Source organism: Hemitrygon akajei, chromosome 3 (genome assembly GCF_048418815.1).
Source record: "Hemitrygon akajei chromosome 3, sHemAka1.3, whole genome shotgun sequence".
Classification (NCBI taxonomy): domain Eukaryota; kingdom Metazoa; phylum Chordata; class Chondrichthyes; order Myliobatiformes; family Dasyatidae; genus Hemitrygon; species Hemitrygon akajei.
Window position 1 is genome coordinate 70591510 of NC_133126.1, and position 21680 is coordinate 70613189.

Below are 21680 nucleotides of genomic sequence, written 5' to 3' on the forward strand. Positions count from 1 at the left end.
ACTTCAGTGTGTCCCCAGTTATCACAAATGGGAATAGCCTCCCTCCAACTAACCCAACAATGAATTCATATCTCTATGAAACCTCTTTTCTTCTTTGTTGAGTCAAGTTAAATTTCACCTTCTGCAGTTGAGCCATTAACGGCTTAAATCCTCCATTTCTGAATCTGTCTTACTATTTATTTCTGTACCTTGCCTCTGACTTCCTCATTCTTCCCAAAGGTCTAGGTACTATTTTTCCACTGTGGCCTAACCAATAATTTATACAGGTCCAACACAGCTTCCTCATCTTTGAACTCTGGGCCTCTGTTTATAAATTTGAGCATTCCATGGGAAACACCTGAGAAGGTAGTGGAGAATAACAGAGCTAAGATCCTCTGGGGTTTCCAAATACAGACTGATAAGCAGGTACTGGCCAGCCAACCAGACATAGTAATGCTGGACATGGAACAGAAGAAAATAATAGTAATAGATGTGGCAATCTTGAATGACGGTAACATCGGGAAGAAAGAATGAGAAGCTGGAGAAATACCAGGACGTGAAAGAGCAGAGAGAAAGGATGTGTAAGGTTAAAGCCAGAGTAATCCCAGTGGTGATAGGAGCACTTGGAGCTGTGACACCTGGACTGGGAGAATGGCTCCAACAAATTCCAGGAACAACATCTGAGATCTCAGTCCAGAAGACCACACGGAACAGCAACGATGCTGTGTCGAATGTTCAAGCTCCCAGACCTCTGGTAGAGGACCCAAGATTGAGGGGAAAATACACATACCCACCACCTATAAGAAGTGAGAGAAAAAAATATATATACACACACATACATGGACACGAAGAGCCTAGACACATCTATAGTTTAAAAAAGCAACAACTTGCCAGCATTGATCCCGGATTAAATAACACTCTCTCACATAAATGCACATGTCTGATGTTTGAAACAAAAAAAATGTTTCATCCTTTGTCTTCTGTTAGGCATTTTGCCCATCAGGCTATCTAATGATATACTGTTGTATTGTTTGATGAAGTTACTGGGAACTAAAGTATTCATATTCATTAAAAACAATGGTTCATTTTATATGTATACTTTCAGAGACCTGCATCATGCTAAAAGGATCAATTGCTTTCATTGCATAAAATTTTAATTGCTCGTGTCAATGAAATACCTAAATTAGTGAAAAAAAATCCATGAGCCTACATAAAAATTTTATCACCTCATGGTCAACAACAAATAAGACCACACGGAGTGCTTTGCAGAACATGAAGTAAATGCTTTTCTCCAAGCAGCTAACAGTGAACCTTTTCAAAATGCACTGCCTAAAATTTCTCATCAAGAGTTATATTATCCAACGCTGTAAAGCTAAATATAAGAAAGCTTATGAAAGTGAAGGAAACTCTCGGTAGAAAAAATAAAAGATGACGTAAACTGTAGCAGAGTCTAATCATCTCACAGTACTTAGTAAAACTCTGTGACCCATTTCAATAGCATGAATTTAAATACAGTATAGCACCTGAGGGGAGGTAGCCATCTGTACAAGGATTAATAACATTTCATTTGCTGTGGATTTCTACAATATTGTCCTCAGCATGTCATTCTTCACCTAAGTTAAGATTCATTGTAAAGAAGTAAAAATCAATTCAGTAACATAGAGTGTTATAAAGATGCAACAGGAGACCCAACATTGCCCATCTCTTACTACACTCTAGAAGGACTACAGAATTAAGGCTTTGTTCAGTTAGCTTGATGGGATTATAGAGCTACAGTACTGTGCAAATGTTTTAGGCATGTGTATGTATAGCTAGGGTGCCTAAGGCTTTTGCACAGTACTGTATTTGTCAATGTGGAGCGGAGAGTGAGTTTGTAAATCTAGCAGAAGCAAATGATGTTGGGAATGGCAAGGGGTGAGCAACATGGGAGAGGCGTGGGACAGGTGGCAGAGAAAGAGTATCAGGGGTGGAGAAGTGCCATGGGTGCGGACACACCCAGCCCTGAGACACCAGGCAAGGTCATTTGAATCCAAACAATTGGTTTATTGATTATAGAATGTCTCTCCGGTGCTTCTCACACCCCCAACCATGATTTGCCTCTCCCTGCCCCTTCACCACTCTCAGTCCACAATAAAGACCCATATCAGAATCATGTTTCATGTCATGAAACTTGTTTTGTTTTGCAATAGTAGCAATATAGTGCAATACGTAACATTACTACAGTACTGTGCAAAGGTCGTAAGCTCCCTAGCTACATATATGTGCCTAATACTTTTGCACAGTACTGTAAAGTAAAAATAAAGACAACACACCCTGCAGTCCCTCTGGTAAAAGTCAAGGGAAAAAGATTGATTCTTTCTGCAAAGTGTGGGGATGATTATAATTGTCTAACTCAGACCATTGTGAATAGTTAGTCCTGCAACAAGATCCAATATTCCTTTGTGGATGAGGAGACACATTAGGGTCAAAGCTTATGGGGTAGTTTAAAGGCTGAACTTCTTCATTTGTGAGAATGGAGGCAATGCCATTATCTTGACCACGCTAGTGGAGCTCAGTAAATCTCAGCAAAAAGGAAAGATCCTCCTTATCGGGGCTCATATGGATATGGAGGAGTGCAGATGGACATCTGTCCTACTGTCATTCATGGACTCATTAAAGGTATTTCAAGTTTATCACAGCTAAGTGAAGAATATATTCATCTATGTGTGGTTTGGACTAGAGCAGATGTAGTATTTAAAGCTGAGACATCTTAATTGGAAAGTTCAAGGGGAAAAAGAGCTATTTAGTCATCTTTACCATCCTTGAATAAGAATAAAAAAAACTCCTTTGTCAAAGAAGTTCATAATCTCCCTACACTCCCAGCTCTTCACTTCACAATACTAGTTCTGCTAGAATGGATAATTTCAACCTCTGACTGCTAAATTGTATTGATAACAGCATAAAGTTAACTTAACTTTCTATCCTTCCCTCAAACTCTAAATATTTCAAACTCATTAACACAAGAAATTCTGCAGATGCTGGAAATCCAAAGCAACACACACACAAAAATGCTGGAGGAACTCAGCAGGACAGTTAGTGTTCATGGAAATGAACAAACAGTTGACGGTTTGGGCTGAGGCTCGGTCCTGAAGAAGAAATTGGTCCAAAATGTTGACTCTTCATTCATTTCCATATGTGGTCTGACATGTTGCTTTCAACCTCATTCTTTAGCTTCCTTATATATTCACATAATTCAAAAGAATAGTCATTGAAAGGTTGCATGGTAAGTACAAACCCCATTTCCAGAAAAGTTGGGATATTTTCCAAAATGCAATAAAAACAAAAATCTGAAATGTTAATTCACGTAAACCTTTATTTAACTGACAAAAGTACAAAGAAAAGATTTTCAATAGTTTTACTGACCAACTTAATTGTATTTTGTAAATATACACAAATTTAAAATTTGATGGCTGCAACACACTCAACAAAAGTTGGGACAGAGGCAAGTTTACCATTGTGTTATATCACCTTTCTTTTTAATAACACTTTTTAATCGTTTTGGAACTGAGGATACTAATTGTAGTAGATTTGCAATTGGAAATTTTGTCCATTCTTGCTTGATATAAGACTTCAGCTGCTCAACAGTCTGTGGTCTCCGTCGTCTGATTCTCCTCTTCATAATGCGCCATACATTTTCAATAGGAGATAGATCTGGACTGGCAGCAGGCCAGTCAAGCACACACACTCTGTGTCTACAAAGCCATGCTGTTGTAGCCTGTGCAGAATGTGGTCTGGCATTGTCCTGCTGAAATAAGCATGGACGTCCTGGGAAGAGACATCGCCTTGATGGCAACATATGTCTCTCTAAAATCCTAATATATACCACAGAGTCAATGGTACCTTCACATACATGCAACTCGCCCATGCCATGGGCACTGATGCAACCCCATACCAACATAGATGCTGGCTTTTGCACCTTTCGCTGATAACAATCAGGATGGTCATTTTCATCTTTGGCACGGAGAACTCGACGCCCATTTTTTTTCTGAAAACTAGCTGAAATGTGGACTCATCTGACCACAGCACACAGTTCCACAGTCTTTTGGTTCATCTGAGATGAGCTTGGGCCCAGAGAATTTGCCGGTGTTTCTGCATAGAGTTGATGTATGGCTTCCTCTTTGTGTAATACAGTTTCAAGTTGCATTTCTGGATGCAGCGACGGACTGTGTTAAGTGACAATGGTTTTCCGAAGTACTCCCGAACCCGGGTGGCTATAATTGTCACAGTAGCATAACGGTTTCTTAGGCAGTGCCGCCTGAGAGCTCGAAGATCACGTGCATTCAACAGTGGTTTCCGACCTTGTCCTTTATGCACTGAGATATCTCTGAATTCTCTGAATCTTTTCACAATATTATGTACTGTAGATGTTGAAAGACCTAAATTCTCTGCAATCTTGTGTTGAGAAATGTTCCTTTGGAACTGACTAACAATTCTCTCATGAATTTTGGCACAAAGGGGTGAGCCATCCTTGCTTGCAAAGACTGAGCCTTTTATGGACGCTACTTTTATACCTAGTCATGATACCTCACCTGCTACTAATTAGCCTGCTTAATGTGGAGTCTTCCAAACCGGTGTTACTTGAATATTCTGTGCACTTTTCAATCTTATTTTAACTCTGTCCCAACTTCTGTTGTGTGTTGCAGCCATCAAATTCTAAATTTCTGTATATTTACAAACTACAATTAAGTTGGTCAGTAAAACTATTAAATATCTTTTCTTTGTATTTTTGTCAGTTAAATAAGGGTTCATATGAATTAACATATCTGAGATTTTTGTTTTTATTGCATTTTGGAAAATATCCCAACTTTTCTGGAAATGGGGTTTGTACTTATTTCCCTTAGATTCTAAATTTCCCAATCTTTCTTTCCTCCTACAAGAAGTTAAATCCCAAAATTAGTTAAACTCTAATTATACTTGCCATTTAATCTGATTTTATTTAAACTATGCCCAATCACTGAACAGGAGCACGAGAAGTAGAGGCGACTTCACATAGGACAAAGATTGAAGATGAAACTTCGTGGCAGTTTTCGGAGTTTGAACTGCACCCCATCAGTGAACTGGATTCATTAGCAAGGGTGAATAAAAATAAGGTAGGTACAAGCAGATCAGGCATTGTGTGAGTGGGCCATTGAGGATGCTTTGACATTGACTCGTCAGGCTTAGGCAAAGTCGGGTTTGGCTGAGGTAAGTTTCTTCTTCGCCTTCTTTATTCTTCATTCCTCATCTGTTAGAGCACAGTCAGTGAAATGAGAATGACTCCAGGGGCTGTACTGTGTTGTTTGTGGGAATTCTGGGAGACCTCAGCCCTCCAGAATAACCACATCTGCACCACATGCATCGAACTGCAGCTCCTCAGAGAATGTGTTAAGGAACTGGAGCTGCAGCTTGATGACATTCAGCTCATAAAGGAGACTGAGGAAGTGAGAGATAGGAGCTACAGGGTGATAGTTATCCCTAGGTTGCAGGAGACAGGTAATTGGGTGACAGTCAGGAAAAGAAATGGAAATAGGCAGCCAGTACCGAGTACCCCCATGGACGTTCCCTCAACAATTAGTATACTGTTTCAGATACTATTCCTAGTGGGGAGAGCCACAACAACCAGCTCTCTGACACTGAGTCTGGTGCTGTGGTTCAGAAGAGAATAGAGAAGAAGAGGACTGCAGCAGTGAGAGGAGATGTCACAGTTAGAGGAACAGAGATGAGATTCTGTGGACGCAATGGAGACACCCGGATGATATGTCCAGGTGCCAGGGTCGGGGAGTCTCGGATCGGGTCTACAGCATTCTAAAGGGGGAGGGGGAGCAGCTAGATGTCTTGGTAGATATGAGCACCAATGACATAAAGAGAGGAGATCATGTAGAAAGATTTTAGGGAGTTAGAAAGCTGAAAAGCAGAACGTCTAGAGTAGAAATCTCTGGAATGCTGCCTCTGCTATGCACCAGTGAAGTTAAGAATAGGAACATTTTGCAGATAAATGCATGGCTGAGGAACTGGTGCAGGGGGCAGGGGTTCAGATTTCTGGATCATTGGGTTCTCTTCTTGGGAAGGTACGACCTGTACAAAAGGGACGGGTTACATTGAAAGTGAAGTGAACCAAAACCTTGGTGGGCAGGTTTTGTTAGAGCTGTTCAGGAGTGTTCAAACTAATTTAACAGGGGAATGGGAACCAGAGTGATAGGGTTGAGGATGGTTTACAAACAGAGGCAGTATGTAGTGTGACTGCAGGCAAAGACAGTTTGATGATAATGCAAAATTGCAGTCAACTGGATGAGTTGCAATATAAGAGTGGGACAAAATCAAAAAGGTTGATGAATACAGGAGTTAAGGTGTTATATTTGAATGCAGGCAGTACACAGAAGAAGGTAGATGAACCTATAGCACAGTTTGAGATTGGCATGGCTGACGTAGTGGGCATCACTGAATTGTGGCTGAAAGATGATAGATGGGAGCTTAACATCCAAAGATACACATTGTATTGAAAGGACAGGCAAGTAGGCAGAGGGGGTGGGGAGGCTCTCTTGGGAAAAGAAAATGAAATCAAATTGTTCAAAGGGGTAACATAGGATCAGATGGTATAGAATCATCATAGGTAGAGTTAAGAAACTGCAAGGGCAAAAACACCCTGCTATGAGTTATATACACACCTCTGAAAAGTAGCAAAGATGTGGGCTACAATTACAAGGGGAGATGGAAAATGCATGTCAAAAAGGCAATGTTACAATAGTCATGGGGATTTCAATATTCAGATTCAGATTCAATTTATTGTCATTTAGAAACCACAAATGCAATGCAGTTAAAAAATGAGACAACGTTCTCCGGAATGATATCACAAAAAATGCACATGACAAAACAGACCACACAAGAAAAACCACATAATGTTTGGTAATCCCCAATCCAGAGTTCAGAGAGGCTGCTACGTATCAATATCACGCTACCATCTTAGCACGTTCCCCGGAAAGGAACTCCAAATCCATCAGACAAAACAAGACTACCCAGACACACCAAGTCAAGAGACCAGCACTACAACCCAACAAACCAAAAACCTACACAAAACCATATAGTTATAGTTAACATTTAGTTGCAACAGTGCAGACAATACCATAATTGATAAAAAACTAACTGACAAAAACCACATAATTTAACATATAGTTCCAACAGTGCAAAGCAGTACTGTAATCTGATAAAGAGCAGACCATGGCACGGTAAAAAAAAGTCTTGCATAATATGTACATAGACTGGAAATATCAAGTTGGTGCTGGATCCCAAGAGGGGGGATTTATAGAACGTCTACAAGACAGCTTTTTAAAGGAGCTTGTGGTTGAGTCCACTAAGTGATCAACTATTCTGGATTGAGTGTTGTGCTATTAACCAGAATTGATTTAGAGAGCTTAAGATAAAGGAACCCTTCAGGAAAAAGTGATCATAGTATGATAGAATTCACCCTGCAATTTGAGGAGAAGCTAAAGTTAGATGTATCAGTATTACGTGGAGTAACGGGAATTACAGAGGCATGAGAGAGGAGTTGGTCAAAGTCGATTGGTTGAGGACACTAACAGGGATGACAGCACAGCAGCAATGACTGGAGCTTCTGAGGGGAATTCAGAAGGCACAGGATAGAAACATCCTAAAGAAGTAGTATTCTAAAGGCAGGATGATGTAACTGTGACTGACAAGGGAAGTCAAAGCTAATATAAAAGTGAAAGAGAAGGCACATATATAGAGCAAAATTGGTGGTAAGTTAGAGGACGGGAAAGCTTTTACAAAACAACAGAAGGCAACTAAAAAGGCATAAAGAGGGAAAAGATAAAATATAAAGGTAAACTAGCTAATAATATTAAAGAGGATCCCAAAGTATCTTCAGATATATAAAGAATAAAAGAGATGCGGAATAGTTATCAGACCGATGGAAAATGATGCTGGAAGGGTAGTAATGAGGGATAAGGAAATGGTTGACGAACTGAAAAAGTATTTTGCATCATTCTTCACTGTGGATGACACTAGGAGTATGTTGCAAGTTCGAGAGTGTCAGGGGGCAGTAGTGAGTGAAGTTGCCATTACTAGGGAGATGGTGCTTTGGAAACTGAAAAGTCTGAAAGTAGTTAAATCACCTGGACTAGATAGCCTACATCCCATGGTTCTGAAAGAGGTGGCTGAAGAGATTTTTGGGACGTTAGCAATGATCTTTCAAGAGTCAACAGATTTTGGCACTGTTCTGGAGGACTGTTAAATTCTAAATGTCTCCACTCTTCAAGAAGTGGGAGAGGCAGAAGAAAGGAAATTGTAAGCCTGTTAGTCTGACCTCAGTGGCTTGGAAGATGTTGGATTCGATTGTTAAGGATGTGGTTTCAGGGTTCTTAGAGGCACATGATAAAAAAGACTGAATCAGCATGGTTTTGTTGAGGAAAAATTGTGCCTGACAAATCTCTTGGAACACTTTTATGAAATAACAAACAGGACAGATAAACGAGAATTGGTGGTTGTCGAGTACATGCATCTTCAGAAGGCTTTGACAAAGTGCTACACATGCAGCTGCTTAACAAGTTAAGACCACATGGTATTACAGGAAAGATACAAGCACTGTTAGAGCATTGGCTGATTAGCAGGAGGCAAATAGTAGGAATAAAGAGCCTTTTCTGGTTAGTTGCCAGTGATGAGTGGTGTTCCACAGGGGTCTGTGTTGGGACTGATGCTTTTTACATTATATTTCGATGATTAGGATGATGGAATTGTTGGCCAAGTTTGACAATGATATGAAGATAGGTGGAAAGGCAATATTTCTGAGGAAGCAGAGGCTACAAAAGGACTTGACAGCTTAGGAGTATTAGCAAAGGTGTGGCAGATGGAATAGTGTTGGGAAGTGTACGGTTATGCACCTTGGCAGAAGGAATAAAAGGGTAGACTATTTTCTAAATGGAGAGAAAATTCAAAATCCTGAGGTGCAAAGGGACCGCGGAATCCTCGTGCAGGATTCCCAAATGGTTATTTTGCAAGTTGAGTCAGTGGTGAGGAAGGCAAACACAATGTTAACATTCATTTTGAGAGGACTAGAATATAAAACCAAGATTGAGGCTTTATAAGGCCTCACATGGAGAATTATGAGCAATTTTGGGTCCCTGTCTAAGAAAGGACGAGCTGACTTTTGAGAGGGTTTGAAGGAGGTTCACGAAAATGATTCCAGGATTGATTGGCTTATCACATGAGCAACGTTTTATGGCTCTGGACCTGTACCCAATGTAACTTTGAAGAATTAGGAGAGATCTCATTGAAATCTATCAAATGTTGAAAAGCCTCAAATAGAGTGGATGTGGAGAGGATGTTTTATATGGTGGGGGAATTTAGGACCAAACGGCACAGACTCAGAATAGAGGGATGTCCACTTAGAATGGAAATGAGGAGGAATTTCTTTAGCCAATCTATGGAATTTGTTGCCACAGGCTGTTATGGAAGCCAAATCACAGGGTATACCTAATGCAAAGGTTGATAAATTCTTGATTAGTCAGAGCCATGAAGGGTTATGGGAAGAAGGCAGGAGATTGGATCTGCGAGGGAATTGGATTAGCTATGAGGGCAGAGCTTAGGAGAGACAAAGGTGCCTAATGGCAACTCTTTTGCTTGCATCTTTGGAAATCTTTGCTCTATTTCTATCCTTAATATCTCTATTTTTCCCTTTCTTTTGAAGACCCTGACTTGGAGTTTCACACTGACTTCAGTTCTTTGCGGGAATGGGACCGCTCTCATGTTCTCACAACTGGTCGTTATCCGATAGACCAAGGATGTGGCCTAGAAGAATAGCTCGCCTCCAGAGTTCTGGCATTTTGTGGCTCTGGAGGCGGGCGGACTCGAGGTCACATCTCAAAATCATGCAGGAAATCGGTGCTTTGTGAGAGATGGAAGATCTCTGGCCCAGAGACCCCAGTTCTTTGGGCACAGAGCTTGGAAAAAGCAATACAGCGGACTTTTAACATCGTAAATCAGTTTATGTCTCTCCTCTTGCTGTGAAACGCAGACACCTCTTTTTCCCTTATATCGAATACCAGGTGAACAAGTAGCCTTTGAGGTACTGCAAGTCTGTGTCTTTATTGATGCTTTGCTACACGCTTGAGTGCTTGGTGGGGGGGTGCTTTTTTTTTGCTGATGTGGAGGGGGAATTGTTGCTTTGCTGCTTCTTAAATGTGGGAGTGGGGAGCTGAGGGAAGCTTTGTGGTTCTAACATTCTTTGGGGCACTCCTCTGTTTTGTGGATGGTTGTGAAGAAAAAGAATTTCAGGATGTATATTGTATATGTTTCTCTGACATTAAATGTACCTTTGAAATGGTGGAGCAGACTCAAAGGGCCAATTGGCCTATTTCTGCTTCTGTACCTTATGGTCATAATCTTTATGTTATCCTTTTTAATTCTGGCTAAGCTTACTTTCTATATCTAAGACTTTATTCCCCATTAACTATAAAGGTATTCACAAAACCAAGGAAATAGAAAAATAAATGAGCAAAGCCATTGTTGTTAATGCCTTGGTGGATCATTTTCTCAATGCTTGAACTTGCTTCACTGAGCCATGAAATCTTAAAAAAAATTGGAATTATTTCCATTCTAAGTAATAAGAAATGGTTATTGCACCTCAGCTCACTTTCAAAAAGCTTTTTATGTTTAGACTTGTAGTGAGTACAGACTGGAAATATTTTACCAGTGTTCAAAAGAGGATAGTATTACATTTCAAAGTTTAAGTCTTTTCGGTGATTCTGGTATGTTCTACTCTTTTTTTTTGGATGCTCTTTTGAGATGGTACGGATTTGAAATGAAAAACAGTATCATCCTCAGATACCTGACCTGCTTTCTCTGTTTCCAGTGGGACTGAGCCAAGTTTATACTGAGCTACACTGGTTTGTTACTTACCCTGAGCGTAATGTACAGCAAAAGTGGCATAATACTGACTGTATCTTCTGAAGAGCTGGGAATATGTTGGGAGTGGGAGAAATCATAAACTTTTTCATTGAAGGAAACATTTCTATGTTTTGGGTGAAAATCAAGACAGCAATATCAACTTAACATCTATTTTTCAAAAGCTATAATAAGCAAGACATCTGTTGTTACTGTTCCTTTGACAGCAAGCTTTTACACAGACTATGTCTGGAATTCTGAATTGGCAGCAGACAGACATTAGAAATTTGGAAACTCATTTGAGGAGGAGGGGGGTTAAGGGCAGATTTCTGCTTCCCCTACTTCTTTAAAGCAGTAAAGGCATATATAATATAAGCTATTCAATAATTTTAAAAAAGTGAATGAGACTAAGCATGATAAAGAATAAGCTGCCGTGGTATAGGAAAATAAAGTGACTGAAACTGATGGGATTGGTATAGAATTGTGGGACTGAATGGCCTCTTTTTTATCAGAATAAATACTGTTTCCTGAAATACTGTGGTCTTGTTTTAGACAGGATCAAGAATAACATTCTGCATCATAATTCTGTTTATTTTTCCTCTTTTGATCGTAAAAGGATTAGTTACATTGAACCTGTTTTTCAATATGCTGAAAACAACCCATTGTACGTTGTTACATGTCAGAGTAAATTAATTTATTACCTATTTTATAGGGAGTAGCCTAGTAATTGTATACATGAATGCATGATTGTCAGATTTAAGGGTGATTTAGAAAGATGCAATGTTGTTATGTCCCTTTCAACTTGCTTAATATTTTGCAATCTAAGAGTATTCATGTTCATGAAATAGTAAAATTCATCAGTCAAAATGGTCTTATGCAGCATTTCCATTACCTTGCAGGTGGGTTTAGGTTGAAGTAGCATTGATACACTGAGTTTATGGTGCCAAAATCCGTTATGTCCTTTATATACAGGTGAAGCAGAATAATATCTGATAACGTGTAATCTTTCATTTTCAATTCCACTACAATAAAACAAAACAAACTTCAATAAAGTCAAAAATTTACATTAATATATTCTGAAGGAACTTCCCACATAACATTTATTTTGTCTCTTTTTTCTTATCTGTAAAGATGGAACAATGTTGTTAAACATTTATGCTGCAATACAGATACCACTATTGGAGAATGCCACTGCAAATGTAGAATGTATTTATGCTGATATATATCTTCATTTCATATAAGCCATTATGCTGTAAATGTCAATTTTGTTAAGTCTTGAAGTGTTAGCACTATTTTTACCCTAATTCCCAGAATGTGATTATAATTATCGTTATTCCACAGAACATAACAAAAGAGAGGTGATACAGTATCTTATGCCAAATTCAAATATTCCAGTATCACTAGATCAGTCATATACATCATTACTTTGGGGACAATCAGTTGTAGGTGTTTTTTTTCCACTGATTATAGGATGTTTGATCTTAGCAAGATATAGTTCTAATGTTGTGGACTATTTCCAAATCTGCCTCTATAATCCTGTTAGATGTAATGCATTATTTGAATAATTTTTAAACAGTTGTAATAAACCAGATTAATGTAACTTTTAATAGTTAAAATATAAAATCATAAAGGAACTACCTTGTAACAATGAAAATAACTCCCTTGATGCATCATTAACGCTTTTTCCTTCCATGGGAAAAGTTGGCCCACTGATCCAATGGTAGCATCTTTTTGTTTTCCCAGACCAATGATTTAACTTTACTGAAAGAAAATATATCACAAATTAACTGAAGAAAACAAATGCAGGGATGATAATTGACTTCATTGAAAATTATTTTGGATGCTGCAAGGCCTCATTGTGCAGCTGAAGAGTCTGTACTGCTTATACATGGGTGTGCATGCATATACACGCACACACACGCGTGCAAACACACACACACACACACACACACACACACACAACTGATCATTCTGCAAGATTAAATGGAGAAGTGCAGTGAGGTTGCTGCAAAGCATTTGCTGATTTTACTGGTACTTGACTTACATTTTGTAACAAAGGTGTACTTGTACTAAGACAGCTCATCAGAAAAGCCTCCTTATCTGAGATTTTAGGTTGTACTACTTAAACACATATGGAAATATCATTTAACTTGTATGCAATACAGCATCTCAATGAAAGTGTAAATGTTAACAGCAGAGTCTCATCTAGCATTAGTCCAATTCTGTGCTTACTCTTGCCAGGAATTCTGACTGCTGTTCTTCCTTTCTGCAAACTAATTTGAATAATTGGACACCCACTGTTCACCCTCTCAGATCAAATAACTTGACATCTACCAGAAACCAAATATAGGTCTTCTCAGAACCACCTCATCAGTGACAGCCACAAGATTCTGAAATAGAGTTTATTTCTGTGCAGATAGCATCTATATTACAATGATAGCTTTAAACCTCTAATTGCACTTTTACCTATTGCTATTTATTTAATGGATTTCTATTGATGCAATTTATTTCTCAGTGGTTTAAGAACTTTGCACATTTAAGAGCCTTGATGAATGTCTCTGTTATGAACGTACCTGTCAGGACTTAAATATAAACTACTGTAATTCGGAACAGGATTTCAGCGGAAGAGTGTATATATCTTTAACAATTAATACATCCCCTATCACTGGAAGATGCTTCAAAGTTAAAAAGCCAATTCTGAGTTTGAAATTTATCTGAGACAAAGCCAGTCACCAATTCCCGTTGATACAATATTGTGGTAATTCTGGAAGGATGTTTGATAGTTTCCACTTTAACTCAGCAAACATATGGTCAACTAATTTTTCCAACTTCATCCTAACAAATTATGCTGCTACTTTAATGGATGCAGTTGCAAAAATATTCACCTTTAATATCTGACCCCCATACAAGGAGTTTAGCCTCTAAAACCAGGTTCCCTCGTCAATGAGATAACTGATGTATGGTCTTCCATATTTTACCTGTACCCTCTGAAATGTAATACAGTACCAAGGAATTAAAAGTTGCTGACCCTCTCCACCTCTGATCCTCTGATGAGGATTGGCTCATGGACTTCCAGTTTCCTCTACCTTTGGTCTTGCTGACACTGAGTGATGTAGTGGCGTAGGGGCATCAGTGCTGGACTTTGGGGCGAGAGGTCCCGAGTTCGAATCTGGCCGGCTCCCTTGCATGTTCTCCATCCATGCCTGGAGCAACTCGACCTCGTAAAAAAAAACCTGGAGAGGGATGGGCTCCCGCTAGGTTTCAGATGCCCAAGACACGCTGTACGACGAGCAATCACCAAAAAGATCGGTGTGACGGAGCCCCAACGACTCCACCAGGAGTTAAGGGCACACATGCAGGTTGTTGTTCTGGCACCACTCAGCTAAATTTTCAATCTCACTCCTATATGCTGATTCGTCCCCAGAGGTGTCATCAGCAGACTTAAATATGGCACAAGTCATAAGTATAAAGTGAGTAGAACAGCAGCTAATATCTCTCCCAGCATCCTAATCATTTTTGTTCTAAATCCTTCTTTAGATAAAGAGGTCAATAAATTTATCTATTTATTTGGAGATACAGTGTGGAGATACAGTGTGTCAGCCCTTAGAGCTGCACTCCCCAGCATCTCCCATCTCCTCGATTTAATCCTAGCCTACTCATGGGACAATTTACAATTACCAATTAACCTACTAACCTGTATATCTTTGGATTGTGGGAAGAAATCGGAGCACCTAGCAAAAACCCACACTTTCCACAGGGAGGATGTAGGGAATGAACTCTGAACTCCAAAGCCCCAAGCTGTAATAGCATCGCGCTAACCACAACACAACCTTGGCGTAAAATATTGAACATGACAAACTGCCCTTGGCATCTGAATGGTGTGCTAAGCTGTTCTACAGAGTACTGAAAAATCAACCACACTGCTGAGCCTGGTGACACATAAAGGCAAGACTAAATAAGGGTGATAAATTTCATCTCCTGAAAGACATCAATAGACTAAGTGGAAATCTAGAGCTGGGGTCATCACTGCTTAGCACAAGTCTTTTAAAAATCTCAAATAAGAACTTAAATTGTACAACTGCCATGGTGAAATTTTGAATTCCATTTTCTGTATTGTTACCTCTGGTTCAGTAGTCTGGTAATGGAATTGCTGTATCACTGCTCCTATAAAGCTCTCTCTAAAGCCCTGTACAATCTCAGCAAGGCATCTTTACTGCTGTACTTCCTTTTAATAAGTCATTTGCTTTGGGAGGAATTTACAGAGGTACAGGAGAATCTAAACAGTAGTATTTTGAAGAGGCTACATGAGCACAGGGACCCAGTGATGCGTATTCGCAGATCTTTGAAGATGCTATGGCAAGTTGAGATGACAGTTAAAAAATGCATAAGGCACCTGGCTTTGTAAATCAAAGCAATGAACACAAAACCAAGCATGTAATGTTAACATGCTGCAAGGGGCTAGTTATACATGAGCTGTAGTATCATGTAAAATTTTGAGAACCTGCACTTTAGGCTGGTTGGAGAAACCCCCTGGAGAGGTACAGACAAGATTTTCAAGGATGACACCAGGGATGCGGTTTGAAGGACAAATGAGGAGAGGCAACATTAAATAGGTGGTAGAATTTTAAAGAGAGTGAAGGAACAAACCTGGTCGGCTGAGGGTAGATGAAACTTTCAAGGCTGCAAAACAACGTGAGAAGGCTGTTATAAAAGCATTTTAAACAAAGTCCTGGCTTTTTTTTAACAGAAGCAAGGAGGACAACAGCAAGAGATTTATGTTGAATCATTATAAAACACTTTGACAGGATAAATAAGGAGAAATTGATTGCAGTGATAGAAGGTTCAGAACTAAATGACACAGATTTAAAATGACTGCTGAAGGAACTAAAGGTGACATAGGAAGCTTCCTTTTTATCAGTGGGTCATTCACATCTGAAGCACAACCTAGAAGGAAATTCAATGGCAATTTTCTAAAAGGATAAGCATTTAAAAAGAAAATTATTACTGGGATAAGAACACGGGACAGGATAAATGCATAGATTTTTTGAGAACCAGCAAGAGTACAATGGATCAAATAGCCTTCTCCAGCGCTGCAAAGTTAATGATGTTCTTCAGTTATGAAGATGTATTAGACAAAATGCAATTGATCATCTCTGAGCAGACAGAGTTAAGAAGAAGCTTAATTGAGAACCTTAGACTCACAAAAATTTCTTCCATTTCCCCTGGCAAGTGAATTGGCAACCAGAAGTCACAAATCTAATACAATTGGCCAAAGAACTAGACAGGAAATTAGGATATTAGTGAGAAATTAAGGTCAGGAATGCATTATCTATAATTTTACAGGAATTTACCAATGGCAAATTGACAAATTTGAAGAGAATTATTCTGTAAAGTTATGAAGGAAAATTTGATGTATGAAACAGATTTAGACAGTTCTATCAAAGGTATAGCACAGGCTCCTTCACAACAGTAAGCTTTTATGATCCCAAGTGAATTAAAAATATTATTAGATTTTAAATACAGTAAGTTTTCATTTAAGTGTCTTGTCTATTGATTGTCCATTATTAGTTAAAGTATATTACTTTATTTTGGTTAATAACTTACCAGTGTCAGAAGGATTACTTGAGGTGAGATGCCAGGTGACCTGTGGTTTTGATATCTCTCTGTAATTGTCATTTTCTATGTTAATCTCCTGATTGAAGCAGGATGAACAAGGTTGCAGAGCTCCAAGTACTATGCGAGAAGGTACATGCTTTAAAAAAAGGTCAGTTAAAAATTAATTTCATCTTCATGTAAAATATGTAAATTCATAAAGCTCTAATACAACAAAGCCACTTTTGTGGCTTTCCAAAGTGATAGAAACAGGACAGAGCTGATGGAAATGGCAGGACATAACTAAGAGGCCACTTAGTCTTCAGTGAACTTCAGGAAATCACTGCTGCAGTGTTTAAATTAAGCAGCAGGAGGTTACTACTGGGGAGGCATGGTAATCATCCAATTAACTGCTCATAGGAGAAACATACCAGAAGGGTGGGAAGGAAGTCCAAATTTTTCTTACAAGGCATTCAATCCACAAGAAATGCAAGAAAGGAGTGCCGTCCTATTTGGATTCTGCCTGGTGGTGGTAGTGGAGGAAAGGTGGGGGAGGGGTTCATATGGAACTATTGGTTTCAACGTGAGTACCAATTCTGGAATTTGCAGCCATTTTGACTCAATATACTGTGTCCCGAAGATCTTAAAATAAGTGTATTGACTATAATTGTTATCCGCCATAAGTACCACAATGTCATGCTTCTTCATAAATTTCTAAGTTTTGCTCAACAATGAAAAACTTCTTAGTTAAATAATTGTGCTGTGATGTATGTGTTATCTATCAAGACACTGTTTAACTATTTACATAAAATGGCATTTCCATTAGTGGTGTTAGATACAGAAGATATTCCAAAAACATAATTGCCTCAATTTAAGATGCAAGAAGTTTGAAGAATAGCTTTACTATTGCATTATGCAGAACATTAAGGGATGTGTAGATTCCAAATTGTGTTGAATCATAGTAGCATTATACTACAGAGGGTAATTTGGCCCACAAAATCTATGGTGGCTCCCTGTAGACCAATCTGCCTACGTTATTCCTCCTCCCTTTATAACAAAGTGTACTTAATGCAAATTTAAATAAGTATGTCCTAAACTATACAAAGGCCATCAAATTCTTCTTGAAAGCCTTGATTGTCTCTGCATTCACCACCCACCCAAGAGATTTCTAGACCATAACCATTCTTTACTTCTGGTTCTTCAGCAATCCATTCTTCATTTTCAGTCAAGTCACAGTTGGTGTTCATCTCTATTAAATTTCCCCTCAGCAACAGATTTTTTTTTAATCACGTTCTTATTTGGTTAGCATAAATAAACCAAAATGAACAAATCAGATCCTCAAACCATCCATAAGATTCTGTATACCAACAAAGCTGGTGGTTAACTACATATTCAGCCCCATTTTAATTTACATCAAAATAAAACTGGCTAATTTATGGTCTGGCAAACAATGCTATGCTCCTACAGTATAAATGTGATACAATCTATGCAATAAAATCCAAATCAAGGACAGTGCAAACTCTAGAACACTGGACTAGTGTCCAGAAGTACTACCTGCAATCACAGCTGCTTTTGTGATTCACTATTTCAACATTCAGCCCTGAATCTCCTAGGATTACAACTTGTATGTCCATTACATTTCAACATAATCTTTTCAAATTCACTCACTAAACCACGTCCCTGTAAACAACTATACTACTTACATTATGAATTTAAGAGTTTTCACGCTGAACACCAGTACAGATCTGGGAACAACCACATTCAAAATTGAACTAGTTTAAAGAAGTGCTTAATTTGCTTATTTTTGATCAAATTAATTTGTACACGACCACACATTCAATGGGTCTGTGTAACTTTGCATAGTATAAGACATACTTATTTAAAATTTTGCATCAAATGTCCTTTGATATATTCAAAAGTGGCAACTTCAACTCTGCTGGAAAACAGGGCTGTCACAAAAAAGCAAGAAGTTAGTCTTTGATTGCACATGCTGAACATCCACTCGACAAAACTCAAAGATTCAGTTCAAATGACTTCAATGGAATCCAATATCCAGGTGATTGGAAACATTCTGCTTCTACTCTCATACACATTTAATTAATAGTAGCAGCTAAAGTTTTCCAAAAGGGTCAAGTTTATAAAGTAAGGTAATTTTAATATGACTAAAAAAATCCATACAGAACAATTCAGTGGTTACACAATGTACACTAGTCAGTTTGCAAATGAAAGAAATTGAAACTTTTAAAAATATATTTACCAATATCCCTGCATTTAAAGAAAAATCTGAATTTGATTAGTTTCCTCTAATCCATGTAAATAAGCAGAAAGAAACTCCCCATGATTATTCACCTGATCAAGCTTTGAAACTTCATTAAAAAATGCGAACTTCTGCAAATGTTACATTTTGTTTCCAATATGATAGTCTGGAAAATTTGATAAGTTATGATCATTATGTGTTTACATCCAGAAATGTAGAAGTATTTATAAATCAATTCCACCAAGAGAACCAAAACTTTGATGTGGTTTGGAGGCATGTATGCCTCAATGACTCAGAGAGCTATTCTGGCTGGAGTCAGGCCTTCGGTTTTTGATAGGGTCACCCATGCCATAATGGTCAAAGGCTAGAGGCCAGATTAAGAGCGGTCTACCTGTCCTCCGGATTTGGGGGTTCAGCTCAGGGCAATAACCCTGACTAGTCAAACAAAACTGTTATGGGAACAGCAATGAAGAATTCTTCAACATCTGTGCATGATGGCATTCCGGAGTCTCCACCTGGGACTTGTATGGCTAACAGTAGTGAAAACCAACAGGAAGCTACCAGCACAATAAAGGAAGCCGCTCAACACGACCAAGACAAGACCAAAACTGTTTTTTTGGAATGTAGGAACCACGTACAACATTAGCAAGCTAACACAAATAACTGCAGAAATGCATTGTTACAGCCTATATATACTGGGGATCAGAATGCTGGCACATGACAGAGAGCGACCTTGCTTGCCAAGCTGTCATCATTTCACACCACAAGCCTCCAGAAGATCCTCCATATCTTCTGGCCAAGAAAGACTTCCAACCATGCCCTACTCCTTCAGTGTCATCGAGAAGGCATGGCAACAATCATCATGAGGAAGTGTTAGAGGTGGATTGGGCACATGATGAGAAGAGAGGTGAACTCCATCATCAGGGCAGCAATTCAATGTATCCTTGAAGGGCGGAAGTAACACAGGAGACCAAAGACAATTTGACGTCATAATATAGTGGCATAAATGAGGACCCTGAGTCACACCTCGGCACAATAGAGAAGATGGCCAAGTATGGACAGAGATGGAGGACCTTCACTGCTGCCCTATATGCCAGTAAGCATATCGGGTATCAAGGATATATAAAATTGATATTTTAACAAACTTTTGGAAACATGTTTTAACTGCTATAAAAAGCTCTTCTTTTGGTTAAACCTTTTTCTTAACTTAATTTCCTATGAGTCTATCTGGCACAATTCAAAGTGGGCTGAAATAGAATAGGTCTACTCAAACACTAAACAGGTAAATCAGCTTAGATTTCATGCTCAAGTTTTTCCAACAGGACCTGAATTGATGCGCAACTACCACAGAGTATTGTTTTTGAACATGGTGTTACAGTGTTTATCGATGAAACTGCCTTAAATAGATAGATAGATAGATAGATACTTTATTCATCCCCATGGGGAAATTCAACTTTTTTCCAATGTCCCATACACTTGTTGTAGCAAAACTAATTACATACAATACTTAACTCAGTAAAAAATATGATATGCATCTAAATCACTATCTCAAAAAGCATTAATAATAGCTTTTAAAAAGTTCTTAAGTCCTGGCGGTAGAATTGTAAAGCCTAATGGCATTGGGGAGTATTGACCTCTTCATCCTGTCTGAGGAGCATTGCATCGATAGTAACCTGTCGCTGAAACTGCTTCTCTGTCTCTGGATGGTGCTATATAGAGGATGTTCAGAGTTATCCATAATTGACCGTAGCCTACTCAGCGCCCTTCGCTCAGCTACCGATGTTAAACTCTCCAGTACTTTGCCCATGACAGAGTCCGCCTTCCTTACCAGCTTATTAAGACGTGAGGCGTCCCTCTTCTTAATGCTGCCTCCCCAACACGCCACGACAAAGAAGAGGGCGCTCTCCACAACTGACCTATAGAACATCTTCAGCATCTCACTACAGACATTGAATGACGCCAACCTTCTTAGGAAGTACAGTCGCCTCTGTGCCTTCCTGCACAAGGCATCTGGGTTGGCAGTCCAGTCTAGCTTCTCGGCTAACTGTACTCCCAGATACTTGTAGGTCTTAACCTGCTCCACACATTCTCCATTAATGATCACTGGCTCCATATGAGGCCTAGATCTCCTAAAGTCCACCACCATCTCCTTGGTCTTGGTGATATTGAGACGCAGGTAGTTTGAGTTGCACCATATCACAAAGTCCTGTATCAGTTTCCTATACTCCTCCTCCTGTCCATTCCTGACACACCCCACTATGGCCGTGTCATCAGCGAACTTCTGCACATGGCAGGACTCCGAGTTATATTGGAAGTCTGATGTGTACAGGGTGAACAGGACCGGAGAGAGTACGGTTCCCTGCGGCGCCCCTGTGCTGCTGACCACCGTGTCAGACCTACAGTCTCCCAACCGCACATACTGAGGTCTATCTGTCAAGTAGTCCACTATCCAATCCAGTACTTCTGTAAGATGAAGGCTTGCTTAAATGCAGAAGCCTCGCTAGGTCCAAACAAAGGTGTAATTATTTATCCTTTATATCTTTTTCACGATCACAGGATGCTGCTGAATATTAAGAACACCAAGTACTACAGGTCTATCCTACTAGCAAGTTGCTGGAGAGCAGTGGAGCTGAATGTGTTGTGCGTTGTGTTGCAGCCTGCTTCAGCTACCCAGGGAAGAGGGCATCAGAGACGATGCACAGAAGTGGTTTGTGATCCAACAAATGGTGGAAATGATTGGTTTGGAAGTTTTTAATTGTAATCCCAAGACTCTTTTGGACATTGGTAATGTACAGTACAAGTATAATTCACTAGTTCATTGGTGGGACCAATGGCGGGGGAGATGTGTTGCCTTGGTTGTTGCGTGGACAATGCCCTCATGCTTCAGCATTGTCTATTGTGGCTGCTAGAGTAGGAGACACCACAGCTGGGTTCCGTA

General features: G+C 39.3%; 1 protein-coding gene across 2 annotated transcripts in view; it reads right to left on the reverse strand.

Annotated features, from left to right (window-relative positions):
- dph6 (diphthamine biosynthesis 6) overlaps positions 1–21680 on the reverse strand; it is a 251339-nt gene that overhangs the window by 113713 nt on the left and 115946 nt on the right. For both annotated transcript variants that reach the window (XM_073040097.1, XM_073040098.1), the window contains exons 9-12: positions 16498–16645; positions 15541–15573; positions 12532–12654; positions 11786–11915 (exon numbers count right to left, since the gene is read on the reverse strand). In XM_073040097.1, the coding sequence (XP_072896198.1) occupies positions 11786–11915; positions 12532–12654; positions 15541–15573; positions 16498–16645 (434 nt within the window). The remainder of the gene's footprint in view (positions 1–11785; positions 11916–12531; positions 12655–15540; positions 15574–16497; positions 16646–21680) is intronic.